At 47.2% G+C, this 17,903-nt stretch overlaps 1 protein-coding gene across 1 annotated transcript in view; it reads right to left on the reverse strand.

Moving 5' to 3' along the window:
* gfral (GDNF family receptor alpha like) overlaps positions 1–10,057 on the reverse strand; it is a 48,894-nt gene extending 38,837 nt beyond the window's left edge. Inside the window, 5 exon segments of the mRNA XM_070884171.1 lie at positions 453–518; positions 645–1,053; positions 1,827–1,981; positions 9,129–9,266; positions 10,039–10,057. Of these exon segments, the coding sequence (XP_070740272.1) occupies positions 453–518; positions 645–1,053; positions 1,827–1,981; positions 9,129–9,266; positions 10,039–10,057 (787 nt within the window).
* Positions 10,058–17,903: the final 7,846 nt, after the last annotated feature.

The raw sequence follows: 17,903 nt of genomic DNA on the forward strand, positions 1-17,903 counted from the left end.
TCCAAAGAACCATCTGGGAACAGTTTAAACCTAATTTTCTACATTTTTAACGTTAGCATCGTACATTCAGTCCATCAACTCTCTCTTAACATTCGAATCTCACTCTGGCAATTGGAGGCTGGTGAATAGAATTCTGTATGAAGTGCTGTGATCCCTGGTCAGCAACGAGGGAGCCAACAATATAACTCAGGGGTGCCAGCTGTGCACTGAGCAATTGTGGTATAACTGTCCCCTTGAGTTCATCTGCATGGCATCCATCAGGAAAAATAGCTATGTTAGGCGGAGACACATACTAATGGCTATCCAGGCTTAACGTTACATTCCAGCAAAGGAAAATTAGGAGTAACTAGTGGAATTTTCCTTTATTGATTATGAGGATGTGTAAAATTGCATCTTTTAGGGCCAATTAGCCAATATATGCTCCTGATGGGAAAGACCCTTTTGTCTCTTACTTTCATTATCATATCTGGCAAGAGCAGTGGACTCTGTTGTTGATTTTCCGCTCTCCATGAAGTCAGCTGTACCTGCAATAGAAAGAACAGTGAAAACACTATGTCCATAAATTTGGCCGAGAAATCAACAGTAGATTCTAAACATGAAAGGATCTGTGTTCAAATTGTTAGAAGGCACTGATGTTAACGTACTGCTGCCCCCACCAGGATTATTCGCTTTCCTTCCTTCGTCACTGCTTGTACTTAGATTTTCGTGTGCAATTTGTACACACGCATTGTTGGAAAGGCTGGTCCGTATTCTCAGACATTTTAGTCTTCCCTGTCTTGAACAGACACAGTTAGCCAGCTTTGTGTGCTGTAATGCTTGCCATGCAGTTAGGCACTGTTGTCCCACAGACGGGATGCTGCAGTTATCTTTCTTGTTCTTGCACATCTTCTTAAATTTTGCATACACTGAACTGCAATTTGTGGATTTTAGGCAGTGATACCTAGCTATTGAACAATCATTGTCCTTCCTTAAGTGTTTATTTACTGTCGTCAGTCTTAAATGTTGACTCCAGTCAGGCTGTATCTCTCGATGAATGGGAGCTGTCCTGGAGAACTCTGCACAAAATGGAGAGTAAATGCTCAAATGTCAAACACCATTTAGAAAGTTAGCTAAAATAGATTGATACATTTCAGCAGTAACTTTGATGCAACTGTTTAAGCCCTTAACAAAATTGACTGCAAAGTTTTAATTTGACTTTTCCCTCTAAAAGACAAAGGCCGAGAAATCTTTCTCGGCGATATGGGATTGGCCGCCCATTATACACAGCGTCTGATATTCAGTGCTATTGACTACGGGCCGATCCCAGACAGCTTGTTCTGCGCCACCTCTAAAGACCAATTTCAAAGCCAAACTCTTCGTCACGTTTTTATAGAAATCTAGGAAATTTTAGGAACAGGAAAAGGACATTTGGCCTAACAAGCCAACCTGTTTTTAGTTAATCTCAACTCTGCTTTTTTTTAACCTTTTCAGTATATACTCAACCCGTACTTTCTCCAAAACATATGCACTTGTCCCTTTAACTCATTACAATGACCTTTCCTGATAATTTGTTCCATATGTTTATTTATTACTCTGTGAAATAGTCTGAACTGAATTCCCTGTTTACTCCTAATTTGCACAGTTTTAAATTGTGGGGTGTATTTTTTGATTGGTGCTGTTCCTGTATAAACACATGTTTGCACTAAATCCCCCTAATTTTTAAGCAGGTGTTAATCCTGGGTAAGCCTTGCAGCTTATTTTTCCACTGACAGTTACTAAAAATGATAGAACATCAGGCTGTTTGCAAATTCATTGATTCCACCTCATTATACACGTCTGGGTGTTGCATTACCTTGGTTGGTGCACTATGTCCCAAGTTCTCTGAGCAAATCGCATGATTTATCTTCAAGACAGTTACACTCCCGAAATGCCGAGTAACTGTCAGTTAAGTACTGGATGGTTATATTACAGCTGCTGAGATTCTTTACTGTGCAAGCTTCACCTGCAATGCATTAAACTAATATTATATTTGAATGTATTTGCTAGATTTGCCAGAATGTGGATGATTTAGTACAGTCTGAATTATCCAAGTAACCATGGTTCAAATTACCGCGATTGGAAATGACTCAGCCTGGCCCATGTTTTCAATTTTTACCGTTTCTGTGAAGTTGCCTTCAGAAGAGTCTTTCCATATGAAATCTCTCTTTTTGGAAAAGGTTCTATGACTTTCTTATTTTATCGTTTCCTTATTTTTTTCCGTCTATGAAATCAAGAACAAACCGAATAAAAGGAGATGCATTTCCCCATCCTGTCACTAATTTAGTTCCAGTCAAATTCACATGCCAACAAATTCAGAGGGACTGCAAATCTAGTTCTTTTGATCAGCAATCCACCTTAGCAGTATCTGAGGTCCTCTGCCGACTGCAACAGAACGTCAGCTGGATCCATGCGTGACATTTGTTCTGGTGTGAGGTTTATAATGATCAAGCTTTGCTTGATTTTGATTGCGTGCCTCTTCAGTCAGAGACTATTGCTGGACTATAGTGTTGTTTTCAGCTAATGGATGGAACATATTCCTTCCTCTCTATTTTTTGGTTATTTTGTTCCCCTTTGAGGCTTCTACATTTCATGATGTTTCCCAGCTGAAAAGGTTCTCAAGGCCTTTCCCAATAATGTTCTGTATCTGGCTGCTCTATTTAGCTCAATCCTTGGGAGTACACTTGCTCTGTGGGGTCGCTCTGTGTTTAGGTCCCATTCACTGTGCAGTTTGACTCATGCACATGTGATGTTATGGCTGTGGTCTGTGCTGATAGAGAATAGTAGATAGAGAATACAGCATTTCACAGAATTTTAGAACTTTTTATGGCCAATGGCTCATTTTCTTTAATAAAAACAGAAAATGCTGGAAATACTCAGCGGGTCAGGCAGCAGCTGCAGAGAGAGAAAAACAGAGATAACATTTCAGGCTGATGACCCTTCGTCAGAACTGGAAAAAGTTAGATTTTAAGCAACAGATTTTAAGCAAATGCAAGTACAGGGAAATCGGGGAGGGGAGGAAAGAACAAAAGGGAAGGGCTGTAATAGGATAAAAGGCAGAAGAGATTAAATGATAAAAGGTATGACAGTACATCGCAAAAGGAGATAGTAATTGGACAAGTAAAGAGATGAATCTAGAAGACGTGTAATTGGGAATAGCAGACTCATCAACAGCTGCCATGTGAAAAAATAATGGTAGAGGTTCTGGTCTGAAATTGTTGAACTCGATGTTGAGTCCAGCAGGCTGTAAAGTGCCTAATTGAAGGATGAGCTGCTGTTCCTCGAGTTTACATTGAGCGTTGTTGGAACAGTGTAAGAAGCCAAGGCCAGAGAGATCAGAGTGGGAGTGGAGAATTAAAGTGACAGGCAACCGGAAGCTCGGGGTCATGCTTATGGACTGAACAGAGGAGTTCCACAAAGCGGTCACCCAATCTGCATTTGATCTCCCCAAATAGAGGAGACCGCATTGTGAGTAGCGAATATAGTATACTGTACTTAATTGCAAGAAGTATACGTAAATTGCTGATTCACCTGGAAGGAATGTTTGGTGCCCTAGGCAGTGGGAAGGGAGGAAGTAAAAGGGCAGGTGTTGCATCTCCTGCGCTTACACGGGAAAGTGCCGTGGCAATGGGAGGAGGTGTTGGAGGTGATTGAGGAGGGTGTCACGGATCGAGCGGTCTCTTCGAAATGTTGAGAGGGGAGGGAAGGGGAAGATGTGATTGGTGGTGGGATCACGCTGGAGATGGTGGAAATGGTGCAGGATGATCCGTTGAATGTGGAGGCTGGTGGGGTGAAAGGTGAGGACAAGGGGAACCCTATTGTGATTCTGGGAGGGAGGGGAAGGTTTGAGAGCAGAAGTTTGGGAAATGGAACGGACATGGTTGAGGACCATGCCAACCATGGTAGAGGGGAATTATTGGCTGAGGAAAAAGGAAGACCTATCGGAAGCACTAGTATAGAAGATGGCATTGTCAGAACAGATGCGACGGAGAAACTGGGAGAATGGAGTGGAGTCCTTACAGGAAGCGGGGTGGGAGGAAGTGTAGTCCAGGTATCTGTGGGAGTCAGTGCGCTTATAATGGATGTTTGTCGATTGCCTATCCCCAGAAATGGAGACAGAGAAGTTGAGGAAGGGAAGGGAAGGGAAGAGTCGGAGATGGACCATGTGAAAGTGAGGGAAGGGTGGAAAATGGAAGCAAAGTGAATGAAATTGTGCAGTTCAGGGCGAGAGCAGGAAACGGTGCTGATACATTCATCAATGTACCGGAAAAAGAGGTGGGGGAGGGGATACGAGTAGGACTGGAACAAAGAATGTTGCACATATACCCACGAAAAGGTAAGCATAGCTAGGGCCCATGCGGGTTCCCATAGCAACATGTTTAATTTTGCAGAAGTAAATGGAGTCAAAGGAGTAGTTGCTCAAAGTGAGAACAAGTTCAGCCAGACGGAGGAGGGTGGTGGTGGATGGGGGTGTAGAGGGACTGGACGTCCATAGTGAAAAGGACTTGGTTGGGGCCAGCAAATTTGAAACTGTTAAAGTGACGGAGGGTATCGGAAGAGACACAAATGCAGGTGGGAAGAGACTGGAAAAGGGGAGAAAAAATAGAATTGAGATAGGAAGAAGAGATGAGGGGGTTGACTTATGAGGAAAGGTTGAGTAGGTTGGGCCTCTACTCATTGGAATTCAGAAGAATGAGAGGTGATCTTATCAAAGTATATAAGGTTATGAGGGGGCTTGACAAGGTGGATACAGAGGGGATGTTTCCACTGATGGGGGAGACTACAACTAGAGGGCATAATCTTAGAAGGGGCCGCCCATTTAAAACTGAGATGAGGAGAAATTTCTTCTCTCAGAGCATCATGGGGTTGTGGATCTGTGGAATTCGCTGCCTCAGAGAGCTGTGGAAGCTGGGACAATGAATAAATTTAAGACAGAAGTAGACAGTTTCTTAAATGATAAGGGAATAAGGGGTTATGGAGAGCGGCCGGGGAAGTGGAGCTGAGTCCATGATCAGATCAGCCATGATCGTATTAAATGGCGGATCAGGCTCGAGAGGACGTATGGCCTACTCCTGCTCCTATTTCTTATGTTCTTATGTTCTTATGTAAATCAGTTCCATGGGGCAAGAACAGGCTGAAACGACGGGTCTACCAGGGTAGTCCTGTTTGTGGATTTTGGGAAGGAGGTAGAAGTGGGCTGTGTGAGGTTGGGGAACTATGAGGTTGGCGGCTGTGGAGGGAAGGTTTCCAGAGGAGATGAGATCAGTGACAGTTTTGAAAACGATGGCTTGATGTTCAGTAGTGGGGTCATAGTCCAGGGGGAAGTAGGAGGAGGTAGGTAGAGAGTTGTCATTCAGCTTCCACAAGGTAGAGGTCAGTTTGCCAAACAACAACAGCACTACTCTTGTCAGCAGGTTTAGTGACCGTGTTAGGATTGGATCTGAGCGAGCGGAGTGCTGCAAGTTCAGAGGGAGTTGGGTTGGAGTGAGTGAGGGAAGCAGGGAAATTGATGTGGCCGGCAGTTCGCAATGAAAAGATCGAGGGAGGATCAGAGACCAGAGGGTTAAAGGCTCCAGGTAGAACGAGAATTCTGAATACGGGAGAAAGGATCAGCTGTGCGAGGTGCGGGGCGATTGGGGGGGGGGGGGGGCGCAGGGGGGGTAGACACCTGGCTGAACAAGTGGGCACGGAGACAAGGGCGACAGAAAAAGAGGTCAGCGTCGTACCGAGCTCAAAATTAATTGAGGTGAGGGCGTAAGGGGGTAAAGCTCAAGTCTTTGCTGAGGACTGGTCGTTTGGGGTCAGAGAGGGTAAGGTCAGAGGGGAAGGTGAAAACATGGCGGGAGGTGATATTGGAAGAAGGGAATGGGGTCAGAGGAAAGTGAAAGGGAAGAAGGTTCCAGTGGGGCATTGGTGTACAAGAGTTGTTGAAGCTTGCGATCCTTGACACCTGAAAAGAAGAAAAAAGGTTGTTTGTTAAAGCACCAGATGAGGTGAAGGATGAAATGGAACTGCGGACCAGGACAGCTTTCAGATAGAGTGAGCCGGTGCCGCAGAAGAGAGAGCTAGAGAGAGTGCATGTAGCGGCACATAGCTTTGAGTGTAGATCTCAAAATGGTCAAGAGCAGTGGTTCGAGGAACGCTGAATATCTCGGAGATATCCATAATCCTGGGTGGATCCAAAGCATGAAGGGTGGAATCTCAGTTGGAATGCATGTGGATTAACTCGGAGGCAGAGACAGTTGCTGAGGAAAGAGATGTGGCTGTGAAAGCGAGTTTTGGTAGATACCTAATCAAACATGGAAGGGAAACAGAAAGCAATGAAGATGAACAAGGTAAAAGAGACAAACGGAAATCCCGTCGGAGAGAAGAAATAAACTTTTTCAAGGTGGGCATTCCTAGAAGAGAAGTGGCAGTGAATTAAACACCAATACAAAAGCAAAATACTGTGGATTTTGTTCCTTATTTTTTATTAGTCAGCCCCTCTATTTTTAGCAACTTTAAAAAAATTCTTCTTAAGGTTTTCTAGTTGGTCAGTGATCATTTTCTGGAAAAGAAGGCCGAGATTATCCTCTCCGAGTACTTATTGATACGACTCTGTGACTGCTATTAAAAGCTACAAGTGACTGCAGTTTTTTGTCCTAACAATTTTAGGCATCATTCCATCCCACTGCTCCATACATTAGTACACAAGTTACACCAGTGAGCCATAATACTTGCATCTTTATCATCCCACAGGTGACCAACTCAATGACCTGGGACTGGATTTTAAAGTGCAGGGGCACATTTGGGAGCAGGTGAGTGGCTAAAACCGGTAAAGTTGACAGCGTGTCGGGAAGCCGTCTCCAACCCGCCAACTTCCGGGCACTGTTGGCAGCCCAGCCAAACCCGGGGGCATAATTGTCGGGCCGACCTGGCAGTCGGCCGACAAATAAAATAAAATTGTGGCCACAGCAGTGCGCCGACAGAAAAAAACTGTCAGGGGCAACGCTCGGCGGCCCGAAGATTTTCCCCCCTGACTTTAGGTTGAGCTGCGGGAGATCGGCGGTGCGCAGTTTGATGATGCACTTCGGAGGGGTTGGCAGCAGCGGGGTGGAAGTGGGGACCGCTGGAAAAAGCACCTTGGAGAATTTTGCGAGCGACGGCCATTCGACTCCGAATTGGCGAGACATTCGACTGCGCCATGTGGCCGTGTCACCAGAACGGTTGTGGTTCGCTGCGCTCTGCACAACATTGCACAGCAGTGAGGTTTGGACCTGCAGGAGGGCCAAGGCGCAGATCACAGAGCCTCTTCGGAGAAGAAGGAGGGGGAGCAGAAGGAGGATGAAGATGAGGAGGAGGAGGAAGACCGGGAGCTGGAAGGTGATGCAGGCAATGCACCACCAGCGGTGCACATTGCTGCCCAGGATGCCCTCAATATTGCAAGGTTCACTTAGGTTCCACCAGTTCACCCATTTAACAACCAGATGCAAAATTCACTTGTGCTCCTTCCGCACCATGCCACAAACACAAAGCAGTCCTCCAAACAACTAAGCATCCCATTCATAGCCCCGCATTGGGGCTGTGAATAAAATTCATGTCATCCCATTCATCATAGAACAACGGACAAGGCCACTTGCCAGCCAGCATCCAAGAATGGGCAAGCCAGGAAAGTGGTGCAGAAGAATAATATTTATGTATATCAACTACACAACTGAAACTTCACAATGTAACAATGTCTAACACACTCATGTGCATATCCTTGTGCAACTACAGATCTTTACTCTTCCTTTTCCTCACACATCAACGTGGTGCAACTCCTGTCGCTTCAGCAGAAGTAGAGGCAGGTGGCTCAGATCCTTACTCTGGCTGTTGAGTTGCTATTGGCTGACGTCCTCCGCTGGAACATTGCTGGAGGTTTGACAGACAACCGGTTCATGTGCATCAAACAAGGTTTCCACCAAACATCCGCCAGAGTTACATTGGCGGAGTGAGAGCAGCCCTGAGGAAGTGTGCCTCAGTTGCCCACTGAGTGATATGTTAACTGACTGAGCCACGAGGGAAAAGCTGTCAGATTGTAGTAAGGACAGATTTGTAGTCAGCACTGAGCCCAACAGCAGTCATTTCACTCAAAACATTCGAAAGCCTTCAATGAGAGGTATGGACTCGCCCTTTCTGGACTGGATTCAAAATGGACAGTATACTTCTTTTCCCTCTATCCCACCTTAGATTCAGGGTTACCTCTGATGCGTGTCATTATACACTTTCAGTCTCAGGACTACCTACTCAATGAACCTAGTGAGGTAGTTATAAACATTTCAGTGCTGTGTTAATACAATAAGGTGCTAATTTAAGCCTTTATAAAGAGATGTCGTGGATAGGAAGAAGATTTTTCCACAGATCAGTGTGTCGGTAATTAGAGGACATACATTTAAAATCAGCACCGAAAGAACAAAGGGAGAGATTAGGTGATTTGTTTTAAACAGAGCATTGCTGTAATATAGAATTAACCTGTCAGAAATTGTAATGGAAGCACAATCTATAAACCCTTTTAAAAGGGAAAAAAAAATGATTTGAGAAAGGAAAACATTTAAAGGATGTTGGTGCAAGGCAGGGGGCTAAGTGAATTATTAAACTGCTAATTTTACTAATGGATTAAACTTGATGAATAATCAGTGTCTGTTTACAGTACTATTGACGGATTTTACAGAACAATGTAAAATAAAATCGTTATATTTGCAATACTATATGATAGGCTTTTAATGTAATTTGTATTTTTGTATTTAATATTATAAAGGTAGAATAACACCCTGTTTTCTAACTCCTGTAATTCACGTGACAATTATGTAATCTTGGACACTTGTTTTTGATTCAGCAAATCCCACAGCCCAACTCTGATGATAAATGTGTTCCATTTAAAATTAAAGTCAGCTTTGGTATATATAGATCATAAAAGTTGGGGAGAAATTACAGACTTTAGTAAGTCAGGAAATTGCAATAAGCAAAATTGCAGGCTTTGTAATATGATCCCATCATTATAAGACACCCATAAAAAATTTAAGCCCCTTTATTAAATTACAGCCTCAGCATTAAGAACAAACATGTTTACAATATAGCTTTCATGTAATAATTACCTGTCATGTTACAGACTTCTTTGATTAAGTCCCATACACCTTTACAGCCATTTGTGTCAGAGATGCACCATTCCTTTACCTGGAGACAATCAGTGGTCTTGATGCCAGTGCTAATGGCGACTTGAGATATTAAAATTGCTGCAAATGAGAATATTGAAAAAGCATTATTACCAACATAAGTTCGATCTGTTTCCAATCATGTTACAGCAATTATCTTTGCAAATGATAATTGGCATACTGGCTAGGCATTGATTGTTGCTGCAAGGCTCAATGTTCCATTAAGGGATATCGGGCTGAATTTTTCCCCTTGTGCAAAGCCACACATCCGGTGGGATTCCTGCTGCCAGGAGGGAGCTCAGCAGTGCCAAGGAGAAACACTGGGCCTGAGCGGGCCCATCACTGCAGCACCAAAGTGGTGGACAACAGTTAAAGGGGCAGAAGAGCCTTGACAAAGAGTTTCAGGTGAGGCAAAAGTAGGTGCTCAGAGCGAAATGGCGAGGCAACAGCAGCCTCAACTCGGCCCTCTCTCCATCCAACAAAAGACTATGGGCCCTTAACCACTACTACCCCAGGCCTACTGCCACTTTCGACCGGCAGGTCGTGGAGAGTGGTGGCAATGGGTAGAAGGCATGGAGATCAAATGGGAACCCAAGCTCCACTCCGCCCATCCCTCTGTCCCTACCACCACCACATCAGCATTTACCTGCGGCGAGCAAGTAAGAGGCCACAAGTGGTGATCCTGGTCGGGGTAGAGATAGAGAAATCCAAGTTAGGGTGGATAGCTGCCGGTAGGCTTCACTGTCCCATTTTCTGCTGTGACTCCACTCAATTTTGAGTGGAATCACAAGGAAAGTCCAGTCCATTGATTCATATAAGTTATACTCATGGGGCCCGAATTTGATCAACTTACCACCCACTGCCGCAGACATTCCTCTGCTCGAACTGCCCAATGCCACTTTTGACGTGGCCTGGAGTGGGCGGGAGGGGAGAGCCGCCGGGAACCGCCCACTGACGTCAGCGGACGGCCGACTGGCGTAAGTAGACTCCTGCCAGATGAGATGCAAGATTGGTGTGGGCAGGAATCGGCGCCAGAACAGGGATGGACCGCTGTAAGGAGGCTGGTCTGTCCCCGATGGTAAGTATGAAGATCATTGAAAAAAGGTTAGTGAACATTTTTCAATTGGGTTTTCCACAGCAACTTACCTTGATGGGATCCCCTGAAGGCCTTCCGAATGTTTTTTAATTTTTTGTTAATGATTTTTTTTTCAGGTCTTCGACCCTCCGTTGGCCCGACTCCATTCTCGGCAGCACTTGGGCGGCAAGGCCTCTGCCGCTGGGAATGAGAGTTCCCGCCCGCTGCCACCCAGATTGGCGGTGGAAGTCCCTGATTTGCCACCCAGCGACCTTCGTGGGACCTCCTTCATGAATTTCCCGCTCAAAGTACCGTCCGGTAGCTCAGCGGCCATCGACGGCATTTTGGACCAAATTCGGCCCCTTGAAGCCCAGTGTCTAGGCAGGGTATCTCATTGCATCTCGTCTCATAAGTGTACCTCCCATGGAGGAAACAGCATTGATTTTTATTAGCCGAGGCATAGAATACAAGAGTAGGAGGGTTATGCTTGAACTGTATAAAACACTGGTTAGGCCACAGCTCCAGTACTGCGTGCAGTTTTGGTCACCACATTACAGGAAAGATGTGATTGCACTCGAGAGGGTACAGAGCAATTTTATGAGGACGTTGCGTGGACTGGAGAATTTTAGTTATGAGGAAAGATTGGAACAGAGGAGGCTGAGGGGAAACCTAATTGAGGTGTATAAAATTATGAGGAGCCTAGATAGAGTGGATAGGAAGGACCTATTTCCCTTAGCAGAGAGGTCAACAACAAGCGGGCATAGATTTAAAGTAATTGGGTAAGAGGGGATTTGAGAGGAAATTTCTTCACCTAGAGGGTGGTGGGGGCCTAGAACTCAGTGCCTGAAAGGGTGGTGGAGGCAGAAACCCTCACCACATTTATGAAGTACTTGGATGTGCACATGAAGTGCTATAACCTACAGGGCTGGAAAGTGGGATTAGGCTGGATAGCTCTTCATTGGCCGGCGCGGCCACATTGGGCCAAAATGACCTTCTTCCATGCTGTAAATTTCTATGATTCGATGATGGTTCCACTGAAATCCACTCACGAGCTCACCTGGCTGACGTTATCTGGGTGAGAGTGGTGAACAAACATGGGAAGGGTAATTTGGGACATAGAGGACAAAATATGGACAAAAGCAAGAATAAAGAAAGAAAGAACTTGTATTTTATAGAAAGCCTTACATGTCCTTAGGGTGTCGCTAAGGACTTTACAGCCAATGAAGAAATTTTGACATTGAAATATAGGCAAAGCCAGGAGCCAATTTAAACAGAGCAAGATCCCACACACAGCAAAGAGATGGATGAATATATAATCTGTTTCAGAGATGGTGATTGAGCGATAAATGATGGCCAGGACACCTGCCCTGTCTTTTTTATCAATTGTGCCATTGTATCTTTTAGGTCCACATGAGAGGGCAGGTGGTGCCTCTGTAAATGTACATAAGGTGCAGCGATATCATTGGTCTATCATATTCTGCCATAGATACCTTGGGATTCTGAAAGCGACATGTTGTTCCATGAGGGCAAATGGAAACAAGATCACATGCACAACTTTGCAGCGGTCTGAAAGCCGAGTGAGAACTTCTGAAGGGAATTATGAGGAGGATGAGAAGAAGAAAGAGGGCGACTCCACGACAAATTAAAGAAGACTTTCCAACAGAGCGTGTATCAGATACAGAGCATCAACGTTCATGTAGGTGCTTTTCCAAATAACAGTGACATGACCAAAGAAGGAAAGAACGAGAAATCAGTGGTTAGGACTCACTGTCTCTCATCTGCACATGATTTCATCTCTCTTGTTTCAGTGCCTGATTATGTACATCTCTGTGTGTTTCTTACAGTATCAAGTTACTGTATCAAATAAACCCAGCCAGGAAGACTTCCTCTGGTTGCAAAAACAGAATATGTTCTTCATCTTTCCATTTGTAATATCACTACTAATAGCAAATAGAGAAAACCTCCCTTCTCCGAGCTCCCCGGGTATTTTGTTGGTGATTCCAATATTATCTACTACACCATCAACTTAATATTAAATATTTAAATATGCCGCATTAATAATTAATTCTGGAAGCAACATGACTTATGAAGAAACTACTGCAAATTGTGGCTATATAATCCGAAAAAAATCTCGTGATTTACATTCGCTCAGAACTAGGAGAAAATATCATCAGGGGAAACCGAGTCAAAGTACTGAAATAAACAGGAGGCTGCACCTCCATCCCCTACACCACCCTCCCCTACACCACACTCTACAATCAACACCGACCCCGATCAACACCGTCCCCGATCACTACCCTCCCCAATCACCACCCTCCCCGATCACCACCCTCCCCGATCACCATCGCCCCGATCACCACACCCCCCGATCACCCCCCTCCCCGATCGCCACCCTCCCCGATCACTACCCTCCCCAATCACTACCCTGCCCAATCACCACCCTCCCTGATCATCACCCTCCCCGATCACCATCGCCCCGATCACCACCCCCACCGATCACCCCCCTCCCCGATCGCCACCCTCCCCGATCGCCACCCTCCCTGATCACTACTCTCCCCAATCACCACCTTCCCCGATCACCACCCTCCCCGATCACCATCTCCCCGCTCACCAACCTCCCCGATCGCCACCCTCCCCGCTCACCAACCTCCCCGATCGCCACCCTCCCCGATCACGATCGCCCCGATCACCACCCTCCCCGATCACCACCCTCCCCGATCACCATCGCCCCGATCACCATCTCCCCGATCACCACCCTCCCCGATCACCATCGCCCCGATCACCACTCTCCCCGATCACCATTGCCCCGATCACCACCCTCCCCGATCACCATCTCCCCGCTCACCAACCTCCCCGATCGCCACCCTCCCCGATCACCAACCTCCCCGATCACCACCCTCCCCGATCACCACCCTCCCCGATCACCATCGCCCCGATCACCATCTCCCCGATCACCACCCTCCCCGATCACCATCGCTCCGATCACCACCCTCCCCGATCACCACCCTCCCCGATCACCATTGCCCCGATCACCATCTCCCCGATCACCACCCTCCCCGATCACCACCCTACCCGATCACCATCTCCCCGATCACCACCCTCCCCGATCACCACCCTCCCCGATCACCACCCTCCCCGATCACTATCGCTCCGATCACCACCCTCCCCGATCACCACCCTCCCCGATCACCATCGCCCCGATCACCACCCTCTCCGATCATCACCCTCCCCGATCGCCACCCTCCCCGATCGCCACCCTCCCCGATCACCACTCTCCCGATCACCACCCTCCCCGATCACCACCCTCCCCGATCACCATCTCCCCGATCATCACCCTCCCCGATCACCACCCTCCCTGATCACCATCGCCCCGATCACCACCCTCCCCGATCACCACCCTCCCCGATCACCACCATCCCCAGTCATCACCCTCCCCTATACCTCCCTCGCTGATCACCATCCCCCGATTACCATCCTCCCCGAGCACAATCCTACCTACACCACCCTCGACGATCACCGCTCCCAGTCTGACCTCTCAGTTCGCGGCCTTCTAAACTGCTCCAACGAAGTTCAATGTAAGCTCGAAGAACAGAACCTCATCTTTCGATTAGGCACTTTACAGCGTTCTGGACAGAACAGTGAGTTCAACATTTTCAGATCATAGCCTCTCCCCCCATTCTTACATGCGGAAGCTGAAACTGCTGATTCTGCTATTCCCAGTTACACCTCCTCTAGGCCCATCTTTTCTTTCTTTACTTGTCCTATTACCATCTCCTCTTGCCTCGCACCATCATCCCTTTTCTCATTTCATCTCTCCTGCCCTCCAACCTATCACAGACCTTCCCTTTTGTTCTTTCCTCCCCTCCCCCCTTTACCAGCCTCTGTCCTGACTTAAAATCTGTTACATCTCTAACTTTATCCAGTTCTGACCAAAGACCAACCTGAAACGCTTACTCTGTTTCTCTCTCCACAAATGCTGCCTGACCTGTTGAATTTTCCCAGCATTTTCTGCTTTTATATCAGATTTACAGAATCCGCAGTATTTTGCTTTTGTATAAGTGCACTCGCTTGTTTGACTTTGTTATATATTTAACCCCTTGTAACCTGTATGACACCTGACCACCAGAGGGCCCACCTGTTCGAGTCCCAAGGGATCTCAGCATCCCTTGGGAGCACAGTATATAAACAGGCCCTCACGAGGTGCCTACACTCTGGAGTCATGTTAAAGGAGCCAAGGTCACATTTGCTCATTGTACATAGTACTCAGTTTCATTCTTTATTATGAGTGTACCAATTGGCAACAAGGTAACGAACAACCATGTGAAAATGCAAAGAACAGTCGATATCTTGGAGAAGTTCTCAGAAGGGGACGATTGGGAGGCCTTTGTGGAGAGACTCGACCAATACCGCGTGGCCAACAAGCTGGAAGGGGACGAGAACACTACCAAGTGAAGGGCGATCCTCCTAACTGTCTCATGAAGAATCTGATGGCTCCGGCAAAACCAACAGAGAAATCCTACAAAGAATTGTATACGCTGGTCCAGGAGCACCTAAATCCTAAGGAAAGCATTTTGATGGCGAGATATCGGTTCTACACGTGTCAACGATCAGAGGGCCAGGAAGTGGTGAGCTATGTCGCCGAACTAAGGCGCCTCGCAGGACATTGTGAGTTTGAGGGATTCCTAGAACAAATGCTCAGAGACTTTTTTGTACTGGGCATTGGACATGAGACAATCCTTCGCAAACTGTTGACTGTAGAAACTCTGAATCTAAGTAAAGCCATAACGATAGCCCAGGCATTTATGTCCACCAGCGACAACACAAAACAGATTTCACAGAGTAAAGAAGTTTCGGCCAGTACTGTGCATAAAGTAACGTCGGTTTCAAGCAGAAATGTACATGGCAGAACGTTCACTCCGGCTGCTGCTGCACAACCTCAGATGAACCAGAGTCCGCCATCAATCATTAATGCGAGGCAGTTAACACCCTGTTGGCGCTGTGGAGGTGATCATCGGCCCCATCAATGCCACTTCAAGCACTATGCGTGCAACGGTTGCAGAACAATGGGACACCTCCAGCGAATGTGCAGGTGAGCTGCAAACCCTGAAAACCCTGCAAACCACCACGTTGCAGAGGAAGATCGATCCATTGTGGATCAGGCTGAATTGGAGACTCATACCAAGGAGGCAGAAGTGTACGGGGTACACACATTCACTACGAAATGTCCACCAATAATGTTGAAAGTTGAACTGGATGGTATTCCAGTATCTATGGAACTGGACACGGGTGCAAGACAGTCCATAATGAGTAAAAAGACCTTTGACAGGCTGAGGGGCAAAAAGGCACACAGGCCCAAGCTCAGCCCCATTCACACCAAACTAAGGACTTACACCAAGGAACTAATCCCTGTAATTGGCAGTGCAGAAGTCAAAGTCTCCTATGACAGACCAGTACACGAACTCCCGCTGTGGATTGTGCCGGGAGAGTTGTTTGGCAGAAGCTGGCTGGGAAAAATCTGCTGGAACTGGGACGATATCCGAGCGCTTTCGTCCGTCGACGACGCCTCATGTGCCCAGGTTCTGAGCAAGTTCCCATCGTTGCTCGAGCCAGGCATTGGAAGCTTCTCGGGGGCGAAAGTGCAGATCCATTTGATTCCCGGTACGCGACCCATCCACCACAAGGCACGGGCGGTACCGTATATGATGCGTGAAAAAGTGGAAATTGAGCTGGACAGGCTGCAGCAAGAAGGCATCGTCGCGCCGGTGGAATTCAACGACTGAGCTAGTCCGAATGTCCCGGTACTTAAAGAGGACGGCACGGTTAGAACTTGTGGGGACTATAAAGTAATGATTTTCGCTGTAGGACCATTACCCGCTACCCAAGGCAGACGACCTATTTACGACCCTGGCTGGAGGGAAGACGTTCACCAAGCTGGACCTGACCTCGGCCGACATGACGCAGGAGTTGGTGGAGTCTTTGAAAGGCCTCTCCTGCACACTCAAAGGTCTGGTCATCTATAACCGGTGCCTGTTCGGGATTCGGTCGGCCGCAGCTATTTTCCATCGGAACATGGAGAGCCTGCTAAAGTCGGTTCCTTGCACTGTGGTTTTCCAGGATGACATACTGGTTACAGGTCGGGACACCACTGAGCACTTGAAGAATCTGGAAGAGGTTCTTAGTTGGTTGGATCGCATGGGGTTCAGGTTGAAATGCTCGAAGTGTGCTTTCCTGGCGCAGGACATCGAGTCCTTGGGAAGAAGAATCGCGGCAGACAGCATCAGACCACTGATGCCAAGACAGAGGCCATCAAGAACGCGCCGAGACCACAGAACATGACAGAGCTGTGGTCGTTTCTGGGATTCCTTAACTATTTCGGTAATTTCCTACCTGGGTTAAGCACCCTACTAGAACCCCTACATGTGCTAATGTGCAAGGGAGATGACTGGGTATGGGGAAATTCACAAAAGGCTGCCTTTAAGAAAGCCAGAAATCTGTTGTGTTCAAACAAACTGCTTGTCCTTGTAAACAATTAGTGCTAGCTTGCGATGCGTCATCATACGGGGTCGGGTGTGTGATACAACAGGTTAACGAATCAGGGATTTTGCATCCAGTCGGTTATGTGTCCAGGAGTTTGTCCAAGGCCAAAAGGGCCTACAGCTTGATTGAAAAGAGGCCCTGGGGTGCACTTACAGGGTGAAAAAAATGCACCAGTACTTATTTGGCCTCAAGTTTGAGCTTGAAACTGACCACAAGCCGCTCATATCGCTGTTCTCTGAGAGCAAAGGAATTAATACCAATGCCTCTGCCCGCATCCAAAGATGGGCGCTCACGCTGTCGGCATACAACTATGTAATCCGCCACAGACTGGGCACAGAGAACTGCACAGCTGCTCTCAGTCGGCTGCCATTGCCCATCATCGGGGTGGAAATGGCACAGCCAGCGGACTTGCTCATGGTCATGGAGGCATTCGAGAACGAGAAGTCCCCTGTTACGGCCCGCCAGATTAGGACCTGGACCAGCCAGGATCCTTTACTGTCCTTGGTAAAAAACTGTGTCCTCCATGGGAGCTGGTCCAGCATCCCAGCGGAGATGCAAAATGCGATTAAGCTGTTCCACAGACGCAAAGACGAGTTGTCCCTGCAGACGGACTGTCTATTGTGGGGCAATCGCGTGGTCTTGCCCAAGAAAGGCAGATTTATGTTCATATGTGAACTGCACAGCACTCACCCAGGCATTGTAATGATGAAAGCCATAGCCAGATCCCATGTGTGGTGGCCCGGCATCAACTCAGATTTATGCATGTGCCATTGCAACACTTGCTCTCAGCTGAGCAATGCACCCAGAGAGGCGCCGCTGTTTGTGGTCGTAGCCCTCCAAACCGTGGTCGAGGATCCACGTGGACTATGCTGGCCCATTTCTAGGCAAAATGTTTTTAGTTGTCGTGGACACTTACTCAAAATGGATTGAATGTGCAATAATGTCTGTAAGCGCATCCATAGCCACTATTGAAAGCCTACAAGCCATGTTTGCCACGCACAGCTTGCCTGATGTCCTAGTCAATGGGCCGTGCTTCACCAGTGCTGAATTCAAGGAATTCATGACCCACAATGGGATCAAACACGTCACATCTGCCCCGTTCAAGC

Source organism: Pristiophorus japonicus, chromosome 7, assembly GCF_044704955.1.
Source record: "Pristiophorus japonicus isolate sPriJap1 chromosome 7, sPriJap1.hap1, whole genome shotgun sequence".
Lineage (NCBI taxonomy): Eukaryota > Metazoa > Chordata > Chondrichthyes > Pristiophoridae > Pristiophorus > Pristiophorus japonicus.